The sequence below is a fragment of the Trichophyton benhamiae genome (assembly GCF_000151125.1).
Source record: "Trichophyton benhamiae CBS 112371 chromosome Unknown contig00476.0, whole genome shotgun sequence".
NCBI classification, from domain to species: Eukaryota; Fungi; Ascomycota; class Eurotiomycetes; order Onygenales; family Arthrodermataceae; genus Trichophyton; species Trichophyton benhamiae.
Genome location: NW_003315108.1, coordinates 178,358 through 196,290, shown reverse-complemented (window position 1 = coordinate 196,290; position 17,933 = coordinate 178,358). Strand labels below are relative to the sequence as shown.

General features: G+C 48.0%; 5 protein-coding genes across 5 annotated transcripts; 3 read left to right on the top strand and 2 right to left on the bottom strand.

Moving 5' to 3' along the window:
• Nucleotides 1-331: 331 nt before the first annotated feature.
• ARB_06697 (uncharacterized protein) lies at nt 332-493 on the top strand (the record flags this gene model as incomplete). Its single annotated transcript, XM_003014892.1, has 1 exon — nt 332-493. The coding sequence occupies one exon, from the start codon at nt 332-334 to the stop codon at nt 491-493; it is 162 nt and encodes a 53-aa protein (XP_003014938.1).
• A 231-nt stretch (nt 494-724) lies between these two features.
• Nucleotides 725-3,867, top strand: ARB_06696 (uncharacterized protein; the record flags this gene model as incomplete). Its single annotated transcript, XM_003014891.1, has 2 exons — nt 725-3,094; nt 3,160-3,867. The coding sequence occupies 2 exons, from the start codon at nt 725-727 to the stop codon at nt 3,865-3,867; spliced, it is 3,078 nt and encodes a 1,025-aa protein (XP_003014937.1).
• Nucleotides 3,868-4,066: 199 nt separating this feature from the next.
• ARB_06695 (uncharacterized protein) lies at nt 4,067-6,417 on the bottom strand (the record flags this gene model as incomplete). Its single annotated transcript, XM_003014890.1, has 5 exons — nt 4,067-4,956; nt 5,010-5,642; nt 5,703-5,923; nt 5,973-6,208; nt 6,271-6,417. 5 exons carry the CDS (start codon nt 6,415-6,417, stop codon nt 4,067-4,069), a joined length of 2,127 nt encoding a protein of 708 aa, XP_003014936.1.
• Nucleotides 6,418-6,713: 296 nt separating this feature from the next.
• On the bottom strand, nt 6,714-7,280 carry ARB_06694 (uncharacterized protein; the record flags this gene model as incomplete). The annotated part of the gene is made up of 2 exons (XM_003014889.1): nt 6,714-7,091; nt 7,140-7,280. The coding sequence occupies 2 exons, from the start codon at nt 7,278-7,280 to the stop codon at nt 6,714-6,716; spliced, it is 519 nt and encodes a 172-aa protein (XP_003014935.1).
• Nucleotides 7,281-13,405: 6,125 nt separating this feature from the next.
• Nucleotides 13,406-13,891, top strand: ARB_06693 (uncharacterized protein; the record flags this gene model as incomplete). Its single annotated transcript, XM_003014888.1, has 1 exon — nt 13,406-13,891. One exon carries the CDS (start codon nt 13,406-13,408, stop codon nt 13,889-13,891), a length of 486 nt encoding a protein of 161 aa, XP_003014934.1.
• Between the last annotated feature and the right edge of the window lie 4,042 nt (nt 13,892-17,933).

The window sequence follows — 17,933 nt, the reverse complement described above, 5'->3', positions numbered from 1 at the left end:
GGACTCTGAGATTTCTGGTCCGATACCGTCACCCTCAATCAGAGTAACAGTATATTTGCCCTAATTGTGCACCCGTCAGTATTCCGTCCTCGCCGTACAAAAACCCGAGTGCCGTGCAGGATGGACACCTACGTCTGGGCCCTTCTGGCCGTTGAATTTGGCAATCTTGTCCGCGGCCTGGACGGAGTAGCATCGAGACTGTCCAGCGAAGCACCGTTAGTCCAAATTATCCCCGTTGCGCAGCTATCAATCTCTTCCGTCAAGAGCACCTACAGCATAGAATGGAGAGGGGCGGAAAGTCGAGAGCGCCGGTCCCCGCAGGGACGATCGCATGGGGAGAGAGAAGAGACGACCTGAAGCCATGATGCTAGACCTCCTGGGCACAGCAAACAAAGGTATCTCGATAGAAACTCAGCAATTGGGCAGGGCAGAGAAGAAGAGAAAAAGAGAAGACGGCGAAGTTTGGTGTTTGAGAAAGAGACGGAAGATGTAATGCCGCGAAAAAAAAAAAGTGTTACATCGGAAGCTTGGATCATGTTTGTCTTGTTTGTTTCCAAGCGCCGCCTTTCTCGAAACCTCAACCTTAAACGGCTCGACATCGAGACATCAACAACTACACCAGCAGTAGCAGCAGCAGACCAGCAGGCCAGAGGACATGCGATGAATTGCAGCTGGAGACGGAGGCGTGTTTAGGGAAACAGCGCATGAAGATACAGACGCCGAGATGGCCGATGTTCAGCCCCGGGATGCGGCGCAGTTCTACAACCTGCCGGATCTCTACCCGGAGGAGTGGCCCGCACAGCTAGACTCCGACAGCGATGGCGAGGGTGAAGGCCCCTCGAAGAGCGATGACTATCGCCGCCGGTCCCAGATACGATACTCCGGCCTGATTGCAGGGAAACGAGACCAGGAAAGGTTCAAAGGCGGCGATGGCACAGCGCTGAAGGACGAGCCTGATCCCCTCGGAGGGCCAGATACGATTCTAAGAACATTAAGGATGCGCGGGCTCCCCGTCGACGACGAGAGAGTGCGGAAGCAGTTCTTGCTCTCTTCCAAGAACTTTTCAGCGTCTGATTTCCTCTCTGAAACGCAGGAGTCAGCCTCGACTCAGTCACTTCTTCAGGGGTTGGACTACCTGTCAAGGTCAATTGATGAGAAGTCTGCCTCGCTGAAGATGCTGGTCGAATCAAACTTTGAGAGATTCGTGCGAGTCAAGGCAACACTAGATAACGTCTATACGGAAATGAAGAATAGTGGTGAGAGCAATTCGCGACTGCATAGGTCTCCATCTGGCGAGCACCGCAGGTCAGGCTCCCAATTAGGTGGTTCAGCTACCACAGGCTTATGGCGATCGAAGAGCAAGCCTGCCCTTCGGCCAGATACACCAAGCTCTGGAAGTCTGACAAATGTCTCTGGCATCAGTACTCCGTTGGCAGAAGCATCTGAACAAGCACGGGAACTATGGAGTGAAGCTTTGAACGGTCAGCAGCGCGAGGAAGGTCTCAAATCTATTTTAGATGCAGTCGAAAAGCAGCGTGAGATGTATGAAATCGGAGGCCATTTATCAAAATCCATCCAGGAGCGTGATTACCAGACGATCTTCGATCAATATAACAGCGCTAGGAGATTTGCAAACGAGGCGAAGGCTGTTGCAGAACGGGCTGCATCGACTAAACAGCCGCTTAGAGATGAACAGGTCTATACCATTCTGGTCACTGGAAGAATGTGGATGGACGTCGAAAAGCAAATCCAAGCATTCAAACGCGATTTATGGAAACGACTTAGCAATGCACAATCTACCTCACCCGTTGGCGCGGGCGGTGTGCAAGCTGAGGAGCATATGGAACTTATAGCCGCTCTCCTTGAACTTGGAGTAGAAGATAACCCGGTATGGGTCTGGCTCCTTAGCCGCTATGATTACTTGAAGAACAAGATTACTGCCTTCTGCCAAAGGTCAAGATTTGAGATTGAGACTCTAAGGCGACGGCTTGCCGCCGGGAAGAAGCCTGATCCACAACTTGTCGCTCCCTACCTGCGGAATTCTCTAAGCGAGGGATCTAGACCCAGCAGACATCACCTTGACTCAGAATCAGTAATTGAACTCTGGGAATGTATACACACCTTCTTAAAGAAACTACTTTCCGTCCAAGGCGGCATTCTTGGAGATGTACTTGGGTTCTGGGATTCCACGCAGTCTTTTCTTGATGGAAGCAAACAGAGATTGTTACCCGCTGGATTTGACGGTGAGAGCCGGAAACATCACCGCCTGTCCACCAACGGAGTCAACGATCTCAAAGATGGCATCATCGAGCTTATGGGTCTGATCCGCGACAATGTTGTCACCATTTTTGCCGAACCTCCTGAAGACCTGGCCTCTCTCATCCCCTCTGCTCTGCCAACAAGTCCAACTGTCCCCTTTACTGGGCTTACACCCGAATCTCGTTTGATGGTTGATCCCCAGAATATTCCTCCGCTACCAGAGAAAACAGGGCAGCCGTGGGATGATTTCGCATTCTGGCCGCCCTACTCAAACTCCCTGAGTGGAGTACACTACCTCGGTGAATTCTTAATTTTAATCGGCACTGCTGCAAGCGAGATGGCTTCTCTAAGCCCCATATCAGGCCACAGCGGCTCCTATGATAGACTGAAACTCCTGGTGAGCGGAACCCGTGAAAGATGCGCTCGTGCTGCTTGTGCCGCGTGGAATAGTGATGCCGAACTCTGCAAATACCTTGAAGATTGGACGCGGCACCAAACAATTAAGAGTTTGAGTAAAATGCCGAGTTATTTTATGACCTTTGAATCTTCAATTCTTTCTGGGATGCAAAAAATACTATATATTTCTGAATCGATGAGAAAACCTGGTGCGGTAGAAGTTATTACACCTCCTCCGGCAAAACTTCTCCAATTGGTGAGAACGCAGTTCGTGACTAGCGTGTACAAAGCCTTGAGTGGCCTAGTTGAAAACGCTGAGCACCCAGTGAACGCTGACGTCGACGTTGAATGGGTACTTCCTAGCCCTGAGGGTGCAGCAACAGGCCCAGATACCCATTCTTCCGTCTTTGCAAGTGGAGGAGTTGACTCAAACAACAGGGTTAGTTTTTCCAATACACCTACGATATTTCTTCTCATTCCCAGATACTTACACTCATTGTTTAGAACGTCCGTATATTATTGACTCTGTCCAATCTCAAATCTCTCCGTGCTGAGCACGTACCACAACTCATCACGACATTTGAGTCTTCATTCGCTGTGAAACTGACGGACGAATCGAAAACCATTCAAGATGTACTGGGCCAGATTGATACCCGTTTGTTCCAGTCATATCTCAAACCGATAGTTGAAACCCTGAAACATACTATCCTTGAGGGAATCGCATCCCCTGACTGGGTTCCAGCAAACAGTCGCCCAGATCAAATCCGACCATACGTATATTCAACGATGCTCTCACTTGTAATGGTTCACAATGAGGTCTCTACCACCCTTCCAATGAGGGTTCCAACTCCCCAGTCTTCCTCCTCATCTAATCTGACCAATAAAATTCTGGCTGAACTTCTCACTCAGGTCTCCAGTGCTCTGCTCGAGGCATTCATGAGACGGTCCCAGTATACTCTGCCTGCGCTCATGCAAGCTACCTTGGACACGGAGTTTATCGCCCAAACACTATCTCAATACTCAACCGATGCTGCATCCAAGGTTCAAGGACAAATATACCTTGAACTAGACCGCAGGACCACCAATGATGCTCGTGCAAAGCTACAGGCCGAACTTGGTGAGATGCGTGGCGTTTTGAAGAGGTTGAGGGAAGCCACTCGTGGAGAATTTGCATGCTTCAGGAAACCGAAAACTCCGAGCTCCTCGAAGTAAATACCTTGAACGTATATACGACAGTCAATGCACTTATTAAATCAAACAAGCGTTATCTATCTTCAAAAGATCTAAATAACTACAAGCTAGCCGAATTGAGCAGGTACATAAGAAATGAAAGACGAAATAAAAGTCCAAGCCGCCCATCCACAAAAAGGGTCTCAAACAAGAAACTTCCAACAGTATACAGAACCCGGAGCTAGAAGAAGAATATATCCTCTTCATTCCAATGCTGTTCAAGAAGCATCTTTTTCACAGACGTCTCTAGAGAAGCAGGGCCACATATAAGCACCATGCTGTTATTTGAGCGCGCGATGTGTCTGGATATCAAATCTTTCGAGATCCTACCACGATATCCACACCATGACTCTGATGCCTGGGTCAAAGTGTGAATAACCTTCAATTTGTTCTTTGTATCGCATGATACAAATGAAGCCAGCTCTGAGCGACACATAATATCATCTTCGGTGCGGTTGCCATCGAGAAGGGTACAAGTTGTTGTATCTTCTGCATCCTGCAAGACTGCTCGGAGAACCTGGAACATTGGTGTGATGCCACTTCCGCCACAGATCATGTTGAATGAGGATATATTCCGCTCTTTGCCGTCTATCATTACCCTACCTCGACCGAGATATTCAAATTTGCAATGGGAGGACAACCTATAGTCCACTTCTGCACCGATAGGTAACTTGTCTAGGGGGACAGTAAGCTGCCCGCCAGCAAAGCCAGGAGCTGGTCGGTATATTTTGATGAGAAGTTCCATGCTTCCTTTCAATGAGGGATCGGATAAAGGAGTAATAGCCCTGATGACACCACTGGAAGGATCATTTGACCTTGTATTGACCTTCAACATGATATGTTGGCCCACACCAATCCCTAGAACCTTTGACGTGTCTGCAAACGAAAATGTGAACAATGCTGTGTCAAGTGATAGGACCTTTTTCTTTGTCAACTTCACTTTTTCCCACTCGTGGATAACTGGAAGCGGCTTGTTGGATTCCCCCTGAGAGCTCTGCAGCTCACGGAGCGCAGCAGGATCAAGTGTTCCGATATGGTAATCCGGCATCATAGCCTTTGCTGATTCACTGTCTAAAATTGATGTAAGCCTCTGCTCAAGTACAAAGTGGATGATGTAAACTCACGGATAGCCAGGAATTCATCTGTACAATCTGTGGCCGCTGTCGAAATGATACTCTGGGCACCTCCTGGATGACCCTCAAGGAACGGAGTACCATCATATACTTCGCCTTCGACCACAAACCAGGGGTCGGTCTCGCGGCTGTTATGTTGCTTGAACTCCTCCAAGGTAATATTAACCTTCAGCCCGGGCTTTTTCATGTTGATCTCAGGCTCAGGAGCTACCTCAACACGCTTAACAGCACCGTTTGGTGCCTCTCCCCAGTTTCCATCCGTTAAGTCACCCCCTGCCTTCTTGACTTGCTCCATCCAGCCTCCAGGCTGAGTGGCGGGCAGAGTGGGATGTTTGAATTTCAATACACCGTTCTCCTTGGAGATAGTGATGCGGAACCAGGGGTTATTCATCATACCAAGTACAGACCAGTACATTTCTCGTGGCTGGATATTCAAGGCTTCGTCCATGGCTCGGACAACAATGCTGTCTGCAGACTCAAGCTCATGTGTTTGCACCTCCAGTGACCAAAAACACCAACAGAAGTATGTCTCTCTCCAGGAAAGGTCAAGTTGACCACCGTAGAGATATTGACTTGTTGCCCTGTACTTGTCTTCGTCGTACTTTATATTCGAGAGTCGCCATGCTACACAAGTCGACGTTAGCGAATTTGCTCATATGATTACAGGAGGTATGGACGGCCTACTTTTACCACTGTCCAAGGAAACCTCTATCCTTGAAACCTGTCTTCCACCACCCCCGTAGGCATAACCTTTGATGGTATATGTAGGCGTTGTGGACATTACCACTTCTTCGTCATGTTGTGGGTAGGCAATTGCCGAATTGACGTTAAGATGTTGAATCACATAGCGTTCATCACGCCACCAACTATCGTCTTCGGTTGCCATTTCAGGGGAGCACATTGTTCTTTATACTCTTAGTGAAAGGCATAATGACACGGAATGATGGTACTTACGGCAGCACTCTGTTATCATATATGTGATACCAGTTATCACTTGGATTTTCTGTCAATATAATCCTGGTGATCCATTTCACGCTCCTACCCCCTATGTGCCCTGGGATAACTGCCCTGAGCGGCCAGCCATGATCTTGACGGAGTGGCTCTCCATTCATCATATAGGCAAGCATAACGCCCATAGCTGGATCCATGGCTGTTGAGAGCCTTATGGATGTGCCGTAGTTTCCGTTTGGCTGTTGAAAAAATTAGTATACAGGATGCTTATTTCGACTTCCGTCAACGGGTGTCAACATACCAAAGCATCAGCCCCTTCCATGCACATGTATTTTGCCCGTCTATCTGGCTTCGCTCTGGTCAGGATGTCGTGCATCATTGGCCCCGTGAATAAGGCAGTTGATAAACCTGCTGCACCCCAGTTGAATCCCTTGGATTTTCGAACCATATTTTGCTCTTTACGACGATTTCCGGCGCAAACAAGGGTAACAGGGCAAGTAACCTGTCGAAAATCGGAAATTATCTGCCGTAGAGTCAGGACGATAGGGTTCTCAACCAATCTAAAAATTGAAGGATTAGCCATATAAACGGAACCTAAAGGTTATCTGGTCAAAGACGCTTTACCCTTCAATAGATAGCTCCCAATTGAGGATATCATCTTGCTCAATAACAGGGACTGCCCCGTGGTTTCGAACAAAAAATAGTTCAGGGGATGTCAGGAATCCTAAGTCATACCGGCTAACATTAGAATTGAATATTGTCTGCAGCAGCACATAAAAGAGGAATAGTACCTTCATCAAACAAGGCAGTGAGAGGAGATTCCGAGTTAAGCGGGTGAACACCAGTCAACCGGATTTGAATAGGGTCCCTTGGAACATGTCCATCTGGAGTTTCCTTGTCTATATCTAAGATCTCCAAAGGCTTCTTAGCTGGAGGCGGAAGGGGAATGTCAAATGTATTCACAAATACATCCCCATTCTTGGTGGGACTTTTCAAGGAAGATAGGCCATTTTCCTTTCCATTGAAAATGGGCAAAGGCTGTATCTGGATGGGTTCAATAGACGGCATGACGGCGTTATTTGGGGAAGAATATTCTGTTTTATCTAAGTAGATACCACATTCCTGTCCAAGTAGCTCTAAATTTCATGGGAATAAAAGCAGAATATATACTGTTCCATTCTCCTCTTCCTCAGGAACATCAGCGGCTATCCAGGTAAAAGTTGAAATGCATCCATGCTGACGCAAGCCCATTCCACGGGGCATCCACGGGGCACAGCGTATTCCAGGGGGGGTCCAGATGAGATCACCCATCCTGATATGAAGGGTATCGGCATCTTGAATCGTGGGCGTGCAACCTGGCTTCTGTTAACCAGCAGCATGCTCTCAGAGCTGGCCTATAGTACAGAATCGAACACAACTCAGGGCTCCGCGGAGATATATAGACCACAGGCTCCCTTGACAGGAAGCGATAGATCTGCATTTTGAGGCGTGCACATCCAGACAGGCTGATAAATGGTATTCGGGGGGATATCGTTCCGCAGCCGCTGTGCAACAGGAGTGTTTCTAGTGGAATCCATCTTCGACGAGGATTGAGAGGACGAGCATGCAACGAGTAGCGATATCAAGCTTTTGGCGGGCTCGAACTGCATGGGCTTATGCAGGATGGCGGAGGCTGGGCGGGATCCCTGTTCCCCATATGCGCAACCAAGTAAAGCTTGATTAAGCTTGAAATCCTCCTCACTTCTTCAAGGGTTTGTTTGAACGGGTACGATTTCGGCATGTTCGTCGCACTGGAAGAGATAGATAGTTATCAGAACAGGAGTGAACCGATGGGAGGAAGCCATCCTGCGGTGGCAGGCCCTTGGAGCAGCCATCGCTTCAGACTCCCACCATTGTTATCCCCCCAAAAAATAAATATAGGACCAGATTTGACTATGTTAGGCGACGGAGAACCCGTGGGCCTAGACTCCTGCAGTCTTTGAGCGACGTTGAACGGTCGAAAACGACTGACTAGTTACTGTAAGACGTTTCCACAAAATAAGTTGCGTATGCATCTTGAGAATGCCGTAAATTCCATTGCATGCTTTAATCACACCGACAGTTTGCCGGATTTTCCAAGGGAAGATTCGGTTGCTCCAGATGTAGTTACAGTATGGGCCATCTTTTACTGGATCGTGGGAAACGTCATCAATCAGCCAGGTGTTCTAATCTGTGCCCAGGAGAAGTGAGACAGCATTCCTAGGCTAGTTCATCAAACAGCTGCAAGGGTGACTGAGTTGCCCATCATATAACCCCGGTAACTTGGGGTTATTCACATAGCAGGCAAACTATGGTCCAGCCATCCCGAATCTTAGTGTCATAAGGCAGATCTCTCTCTGATTCTATGATCTTTTGGACGTAAAGATCCTGGCTGATCTCCTCAAGAAACTATATTCTGCTGATGACCTGGCCTCATGTTTTGCACGAATATGGCCATAAGGAACCTGTTCATATATTTCAGCGACATGGTAGTTATATGCGTAGTCAAAGAATCAGTATATCTTAATTATTGGCCCGGGATCCGGGTGCCGGTTAAGATTTGGATGGTCTCTTAGACTCCGTCACTCAGCAGCTCCCCATTGAAGGAATGGAGTATCATGCATACTGCATTAACATTCACGAACAGGGGATAAATCGGCCACACAAGAGGCACATGGGGTGCCTATGGTCATGCCGAAGTAAGATTTCAGTAATCCAGCGGAAGGGGCTTAGACCCGAAAAGCCAGTCAGTTCATACACTTCGCGATCTCGACGACATTCAGCCCTCGCCATACATACGCCCGCTGTCATAGGTCAGCTAAGTAGGATCAAGCAAACAACGAACAGGCCAAAGTAATTACCACCTTGAAAGAATTAGCGGAATAATTCCCTTCTATTTGCCGGATCTCTTGATATGACCAGAACCGTTCTGAGCATCCCATACTGAAAGATACACCTGGCAAAGATCTTTTCTGACTACTTAGACGGGGCAGCCTCTAAGGTCGTATTGTAGAAGAAAGAAACATCCTTCACATTATCTGCGGCATGAAAATTTGTTTCAGGCATGGTATCCTCCCAAAAAAGGAACTTGATGGATCGGATAAGGAGGATCACCACGAGAACAAGCGATAGGCCTCTCATCTAAAAATGCCTCTCAGAGTAAGATGGAGGGTTACTCACAATAGACCCTGCAGCTGATAGAGGATAACTGCCAGCAGATGACCAATAAGCATCCAATGTTTGATAATCATCTGGTCCTGCTCTGATCCGATTTTCAACCGCGTCTCGGCGAATCCCTCCACAGCACGACGATGTTCAACAAACCTGGGCAGCGAGCAGCGTTCAAAATCATAGTGAGTCCGAGTAAAGGCAAATCCGTTTCTTAATTAAGCTTATCTAGCTTTGCCAGGTATACATGCACCTGTCGTATCCCAATATGGTATCTAGCGAGATCTCCAGTTCCAATGACACATAAGATCAGAATCGTGGCTACCATGCAGTAACGGCAACGATTCGAGGCCACAAGTCCCGAGACTTCAACTTCACCCCTTACGCAGCCGCATTATCAGCTCAAGTTAGGTAGGGTTCGCTAGTTAAGCATTCGGGCCCTATTTAACCGTACCGACCCTCCCGGCGGACGGACGATGGGGACATGGGTATCAGGCAGATCAGCAACGAAACACACATCTAGAAAGGAGCCGTCTCGACGAGGACATTCATTAGACCTCCTAATTCCATCTGGAGGCACTCGGCTTCGGTCTAATATAACGGCGATAACCAGTGGCGTCCATCTCATCTAGAAGCAGTCAGGATCCTTCGCTTGTTGAACCTGGCTGCATCGACATCTTCCAGGGTTGGCCCCTTGGCCGGCGTAAGGAATCTCCGCGGAAATCAGAATGAGACATCGCCAATGAAATCGGGCCCAGGCAGGATATATATCGCCTGCTCGCTCGCTGCAGAGTTGCGCAAACAGCCAGAGGAGCGAGTGGTTGCTAAGTGTTGTAGGTTTGGTCGCAGTGAAGTCCAGGAGGAGCAACAACAATGCCAAAACACGTGGTTTGCACTGCTCAAGACTTCTTCCAGCTTTTCTCATTCTTGAAAACACTCGCTGCCTCGCTGCTGGCCTCGTGTGTGTGCGTGTGTATGGGATAGACGTGATCCACCGCCAGCTGTGAGCGTCATCGGCTTCTTTCAGAGCCCTTCCGGGTGGTATATAACTAACTTGTCAACGTCCATGACTCCTTCGTCGTGTAACTAGATAACTAACCAGCTGGCTGAGAAACGCCTCGTCCATGCGTTCGCCATGAGGGCTCCAAAAACTTCCATCTTACACCACCAGGATCCCATATGGTATCAGGAATATTCGAACAAGGCACACCGATAAGCGGTAGTATGCAGGTGTTCCGAGGGATGTCAGCCCCGTTGTGAGATTGTCCTACATTGCCCAGACATGTCCGGTCATATATACCCTTCTATAATCATACGTCAAACAACCTGAGATGGCACAGGATATTATCCATCAGCATGAGCTCCCCTGATTATAGCTCCTGGGAAATTGTATCAGCAGGGTAGGCCGCTCTCAACGAGATGGCAGGTGCCTGCTCAAAGTCATCCCCTCCGTGCGCTGGTGTGATATCGCATCTTATCATGGCCAGGGGATATCAGGTCAGCTGTAGGTCAGCCACTCATGGGAGGAGGTATTATGCTGTTCAAGACTATTGATATATTATTATCTATCGGGAGCTCATAGTTGATCCTGATGATGGACAACTCGGGCCCTTGACTTCATTCTAAGCGATATCCCTGGGTACATCCCAAAGTTCTTCAGAGCTTGATATCTACTTCTCCGCCCTGGAGAACAATGACACAAGCAACTGGTTAGGATAGCCCATACAACTCATCAAAACTAAATATAGCGGCGTTAGTTCAACCTCTAAAGACTGCAGTTAAATGTTGGATATATACTGGATATCAACAGTGTCATCTGTCAACTTTATATACCCCAAAATAGACCCACAGGCAGCTAAAAATGCAGCTGATATATGTTCTCCTTGCGGCGTGCACCGGTGTATCTGGGCATATGGAGATGAAAATGCCTTATCCATTTAGAAGGTGAGGGCATTTTAGGACAGCAAAGAACTGTGGCATCTTACTAACATCGGTCATAGCAAATTTAACCCAGAAAACAAATATACCGATATTGACTACTCTATGACCAGCCCCCTGAATGCCGATGGTATGAGTTACGCCCTATCGTTGGAATGGAGTAACAGCAAGACAGAAATATAAATCTGTTTCAAGGCTGACACGCCCTTCTGTAGGCTCGAATTTTCCTTGCAAAGGATACCATTCCAACACCACTTTCCGTGCAACAGCAAATTACACAGCTGGCCAAATATACTCCCTGGAACTATCCGGCACCGCAACCCATGGCGGGGGATCCTGTCAGGTATCCCTCAGCCTCGACAACGGCACATCTTTTCGGGTGATTAAATCCATGATGGGAGGATGCCCACTTACGGACATGTACAATTTCACCATCCCCAGGGACACGCCGTCCGGAAGGGCTATGCTAGCCTGGACCTGGTTCAACTTATTTGGGAACCGTGAGATGTATATGAACTGTGCTCCAGTGATGATTAATAACTGCGCTTCAGGCGCTTCCAGGACGTTGAATCCTGAGCTTCCGAAGCTGTTTGAAGCTAATATCGGAAATGGCTGTATGACCATCGAAGGAAGAGAGACGGTGTTTGCAAATCCGGGGTGCGATATTATCTATGGTGGAAACGTCACTGCTGACAATCCCCCAATGCCTAAATGTGAGTAAGAGACTCGCCCGGGAGTGTTTCAAGCAGCAGAACGCGATAGTTACCAGAAGCTCGATATTACACCTCAGAATCGCGTTCGCGACTTTACTTACAAGCCGGATTACCGCATCTCTAACGCACGAAACACGATTGATAACCATATTATATTTTACCTGCGGCATCCGCCCTTTACCCCTGTTTTCGCCATAGTTAAGCTGCTGGGTCTCTCTCCCTTTTTTTCATTATTATTTATTCCCACATCGTATATTTACAACAACGGCCCCTTTGCGGGCCTTACCTTTCGCTACAACCTTCTTTTACGACAGCACAATCACCTCCAGACTAACCACTCCTCCGGCTTGAGGATATGAGGCCACTTCACAGATCTATGACGTTTTGTTGCCATTTATGTGGCACATCAGCGCTACACTAATGATGTTCTGGTACCACTATCCCTATACAGGCCATATAAATATAGATGAGAGAGGGGAAAGGGGGAAGGGATATCCAAGTCCATCGACTTGTTCGCCACGCGGTACTCCAAACAACTCTTTGACCAAACGGGGCCGATCTTAATTTCAGTCACGGACGAGGGGGAATACGAGACGGACATTACGCCTAGCAAACGAATACCGAATAATATACTCCGTACCTCTCAAGGCGGGCAAAGCCTCACGCTCATCGCACGATGGAGAGTCCAAGTGTCATCTCAAACCCACGAATGCCCACCGCAGTTCCGTTTCCAACGGCGCGGGGCATAGAATAAGGGGGCGTCGTTAAGGAGGGAGAGAGGGGGGGATGTGGGTAGCAGAAGCAACCAAGGAACAGGCGGAGGAGATTGAGATGTGCATACCGCCATTTTGAACATGTGCATGCCTACTTACTCTGTGCAAGCAATATGTAGATCCATAAGAGGGTCACAACGGTGATTTCCTCGCTTTCTGGTCTTTTATTTCTCCTTGGTGGGCAAAAGTAGCTAACTCGCACTAGATCCCCACCATCTCAGTGGTTGAAGGGCCAAACTTCCCCATAAACTTGTTTCAAGCTGGCTGATCGTTAACCTACGGGCGACTAAAACAGAAAGCTACTTTACAGCTAGGGCCCAATTTCAAGAGGAAACAAAGAGAAAAATGAGCTATTCATTGCACCAAACGCCCTCATAGCATAGCTTCGAGATGAAAGCGAGTTTAAAAACGGGAGTGGCCACGGGAGAGGTCCCAAATTTAACTCTATAACTACAGTACGCGGCCAGCGGGCTCAGCAACTCGATACGGCGAGGAATTAACCAGAAAGAAGGATGACGAGTCGCTTGTCTGCTTGTCCCGGAGACGAACAACGTGGGAGATGCAGCCAATGGGACCAGACAAAGGCCGTGAGGACATCAAAAAAGACTTGTCTCATGAAAATGCCAGTGGAGGAAAACCTGCCTTGACCTGATCAATCAAGGCATGTTAGAGTTGCACCATCTGCAAGGCTCAGAGTAGTTTCCATCCAGCTGGGTACCTGCACGCAAGTAACACCTCGCTGTGGCTGGTGTAGCCAGGTATCCAATAGTTACCTGTTCTCGCTGTGTACTTGCGCTGCCCGTGGCTGGCTGGCGGGCGCAGGTGCATGACAGCTGCCATCCCCAGGGCATATGTATCATACAGACAGACAGACAGACAGACAGACACAGAGAGAGAGAGAGCATCTGCATCTGCATCCCATGGCTGTCGAAGAGGATGCGAAGGATGGGGCCTTCCCGCTGCCTTTTCCCTCCACCGTCTCCTTATTTTTCGGTATTTTCCTTACTTTACGCCGGGCGTATTCGGCAAAACAGGTACAGATACTGGGCCGTACGATACCGCCAAGCGCCAGAAATACCATACCACTAGTAAGTTATTCTCTGGCGTTTTATTTTTGGCCGTCTTTTTCGCTCTTTCCCTTTTTGCTTTTCCGTTTGGCTTTTGCGATGCTTTGCTCCTCGAGCTTCGACCTCTCTTGATGCACCACGAATACAAAAGCTGTATCACGCGAGGCCATCTTGCATATCGATTATCTGCTGCCTCATGCATGATCGCGCTACTCCCTCCTCTTCTCCTCTCCAGCACGAGCTGAGCTGAGAAGAGGAGAGGAGAGGCTGTGGAAAGTTGCCGGTATTAGCCGTTGGGATCTGTCCATCGTTTGCGATCACATCACATCATGGGATAAGATAACGGTGTGATGGACAGGCAGCGACTTGACGATAAGAGCGGTGGGCTGCTGTGATGGGCACGGAGAAGGAGACATTACTCTATACGGAGTGACGCAGGCGCCGGACGGTCATCGTCCGCCCCTACCGTGTGTATCTGATTGGAGTGGGAAGAGCAATGAGCAACGATCAACTACACATACCGAGCAGAAAGCGCATGGCATGACGGGAGGGGAAGAGCGCATTGTCCCCGTCCATCCATCCATTCGCTCAGATTATTCCATATGTCCGGGTTTCCCGATGCGGAAGAGCGTGCTTCGGAGTCGAGAGAAGATCGATCAAACCCATGATGAATGTTGGTCCCCTAGTGGGGTAGGAAAAGCAACAACTTCCCCCCAGCCTGTTGCTCTTCAATATCTCCAAGAAGAATGTACGGACAGCAAGGCTGTAAATGGTCGCTGTTGGGTCCAATAGTGATAAATTAACCATGCAAGTTACCTGGTCTGTGAGAGGCGCAGCTTTGTCCCCTTTATTTTCTTTTCTTTTCCCTTCCCTTCCGTTCCTCCCTCCCGCAGGGCCTGAGCTGAAGGGATGGAGTATATAATTCCTTTGCTAAGTATTCACTTCACATTTCCCAGGGTGTGGACTGGGTGCCCCGGGTACTTGCATATACCGGTATCCCACGGAGCAGAGGGCAAGCCACACTTTATATGTACGACTTTCCTGCGCGAGAGCCTCGGTTAGGTCATGGGGATAAAAATAAATGCTATACTAAGAGTACTCCGTAAAAATAACGGAATACAGGCATGGCGTCTGCTGTCCAGCCACAGCTTGTACTCGCATAGGGAACGTTGACACTGTAGATGGCCCTCTCCGCTGCCTATCGTATGTCGCAACTAATGTTATCCCGTAAAAGGCAGCGATACCTGTGCATCTCGGCAAGCGTCTCCCCCGTTATATCACGTCGACTTTTAATTAATCGAGACTGATATACCGTGTCCCGTCATTCTAGCCTAGTGTATACCATATAACTCTGGCTGAATACAGCCCTGGGTGTAACAAAATTCATTGTTCCCACTCTGCCGATGCTCTATTACGTCTCTTTTTTATAGATTACGTTATCTTCCCCGATCGCCTTCTAGCCCTATATATACCCTCTAATACGGACAATATTCCATACCGGTTCTTACTTCACTCAACATTATTAGACACCCAGAGAACAGGCAATGTTCTTGGTACAATACAGGAGCGCTACCGTAACTCCTTCGTCGCCGAATATCGGACCTGCTCTTCTGTCCATTAAAGAAGGCAAAATTCAAAGTAAGCCGATAGTGGCTTGCAAGAACCATAGATAATTGAGTCTAGACCAAGCTTTCTTTTAGAAGGCACGGAACCGCTCCTGGGTCAGGGACACACTCACCAATGGCTTTCATTATCCCGGTGTATGACTCAATTTTATAACTCCTCCGGAATCTAGAAATGTAACCGACTGGGCAGAGTTTATTTTGGCGGTACAAAACGCAGGATACACAATGACTCCTTTGGAGAAATTGCTGCATTTATGCGTCCAATGGTCTTGTAGCCACTAGAATTGCGCCAGAGGTTAATTTAAGTAGTATAACCCCAAAGTTATCTCAGCTAGAGAAAGCTGCCTTGAATCGGGATACAGATAGCAACTTAGCAAATCCGTGAGCAGTTTGTCAGCCTCCAAAACCTTGGTTATATAAAAAAAGGAGTGACCTCCCTGTCTGGAACTGTCAGAAGACAATACTGGGTATTCAATCATACATAGGTAGGCCTGGATGGAAGTTGAATATTGGAGTGTTTTGTCTGTCCAGCGAAGCTCTAAATGGTGGAGAGTTTGCGCAATTTTCTTCGCTAACCAATTACGAACAGCTTAACTAAGCGAATTGACATTTTTGTGGTCCGAGCGTGACCCACATTCCGCGGATTAACAATAACCCTAATTTATTTTGATTATATAATCCATATCAAGCAGGTTTGCAGGAGAAACTGGCGGCAAGAGGAGTGTAAAAGGACTTCTTTAAGGCTTGGAGTTGGAATTTTGACAACTATTAAGAGTCCGAATGATACACAGTGGTAGTTCTAACTGGCGGCCAAACCTGCCAAGCTTGTTGAGTATCTTGAAAGGCGATATACATTCTGGGATAGCCGCTGCTAAAGAGTTTCACTGGGGGGTATTTTTGTATTTTGATATTCTTTATATAAATTCAAGCATACAGATTCATCCGGCTGCGACATGATGTTTTGTCTCCTATCGTAGTCTTTGACTGGTTGGTGATGGATTGTGCGGGTATATTTCTTGTATCGATCGTGACACTGCCGACGTGGTATGTTGTTCGAGGTGGGATAAAGAAAAGAAAAGAAGAGAAAGAGAATCACATTCCTTCGTGAAATGACGGAATATTCCTTCCAAAGCCACCAACTAGCAGGTAGTTAGTTGGTTGTATTTTGCAGCTGCTTTTACCATCACGACTATCTTTTGGGCCGGGGATTAGAGTTTCATTAACTGTAGTTTCACAAACTGAGCCAATCAGTGCCATGAATGCCTTGCCTTTTGCAACGGGTTGGTGGTTGAGCATTTTTATTGGACAAACCTTCCGACTGTATCCAATAAAATCACGTAAAATATTTGGCTCATTATAATACGACTTCAGCCTCCAACTCCTTCGTTATGCAACCTCATGTTCCGTCTTCGGCTTTCTCAAGATATCAAGATCGCAGCCTAGCACTGACTTATTTATAGCCTCAAAGCTAGGGGGAAGAGGATTCATCATCGATTGTATGCATATACGATAAAAAACAGCCTCTAATGAGGAAACCAAGGTAGCCAATTCCTTGTTGGCGCGCCACAGGTGGTGGCAGGTGAGCGGGGGATGTGAGAACGGGTGGGCTTAGGATTCTCGGGCTTTGGACTAATATCTGCTCCTCGCTTGTCTTCTTGTCATCTTCTTCCTCCGTACTCGTTTGCTGCCTGCCCTGGTCTAGTAGTACACACGCCGCAATGGCTTGTTTGACTGTTCCACAGCAAGCACGGAGTAGGATCAGAAGCACTTGACACAGCGTATGTATCCATCTCTTTTCTCTACTCTGTTTTCACCCTTGCGCCTTGCTCTTGGGTGCTTTGAGTAATCAGTGGAGATTAACTAGTTTGATGAGTCAATCCAGCGGTCAAGATGGCGCGAGTTGAGAATGCAACTAATCATGTCATCGTGCTGGTCTAGGGGGAAAAAAAGGACAGAGTCATGGTTGGCTACTTTTCCGTTTTCTGTTGGCCGTGTGATAGATGCGACTGATGTCCGAGAGGATGGTTCGCGATCTTCTCGGACATGATCAAAAAGAAAAGAACTCCCACGAGATAACTAACTACTCGGCTCTCTCTCGGGGTTTCCTTTCCCCTCTTCCTTTTCCTTTACGGGGTACCCGTCAACCTTGGCGAAGGTGGTAGTTTAAGGTCAAGTGAAGGGCGAAGCGAGGTTGGTATGTGATAGTGACTCTGTCTGTGAGAGATTAGTTGGCGCTTACTCGTACCCTGAGACACGTTGAGGCAGAACGAGAAAAAAAGGAAGAACTTACATGGAAACTATTAATAATTCTGACAACCCCGGCCCCTAGCTAGTTAACGATCTTGCGCCCACCGTGGAGCCCAGCAGCTCGTTAGTTCGTGCGGAAGAGATGGAGTGCTGGTTGGGTTCGTTAAACGTTAGGAGGCAGTCAAGATTGTCTCTGGGTGGACATGGGCAAGCCACAAACGTCCATATCAGCCATCAAGCAACGAGTAACCCTCCCAACGCCTTTTTTTTAAGCCTTGCAGTTGTGAGAGGGGAGATACGCTGCTGAACGAGTTACTCGATATCAGAAGCAAGCCAACCTGGCCTGTCGGGGTTGCTGCTGGGCCTTTCTGCCTGCCCTGCCCTTACCTGCGGGGCGGCATGCCTGATCCATGCA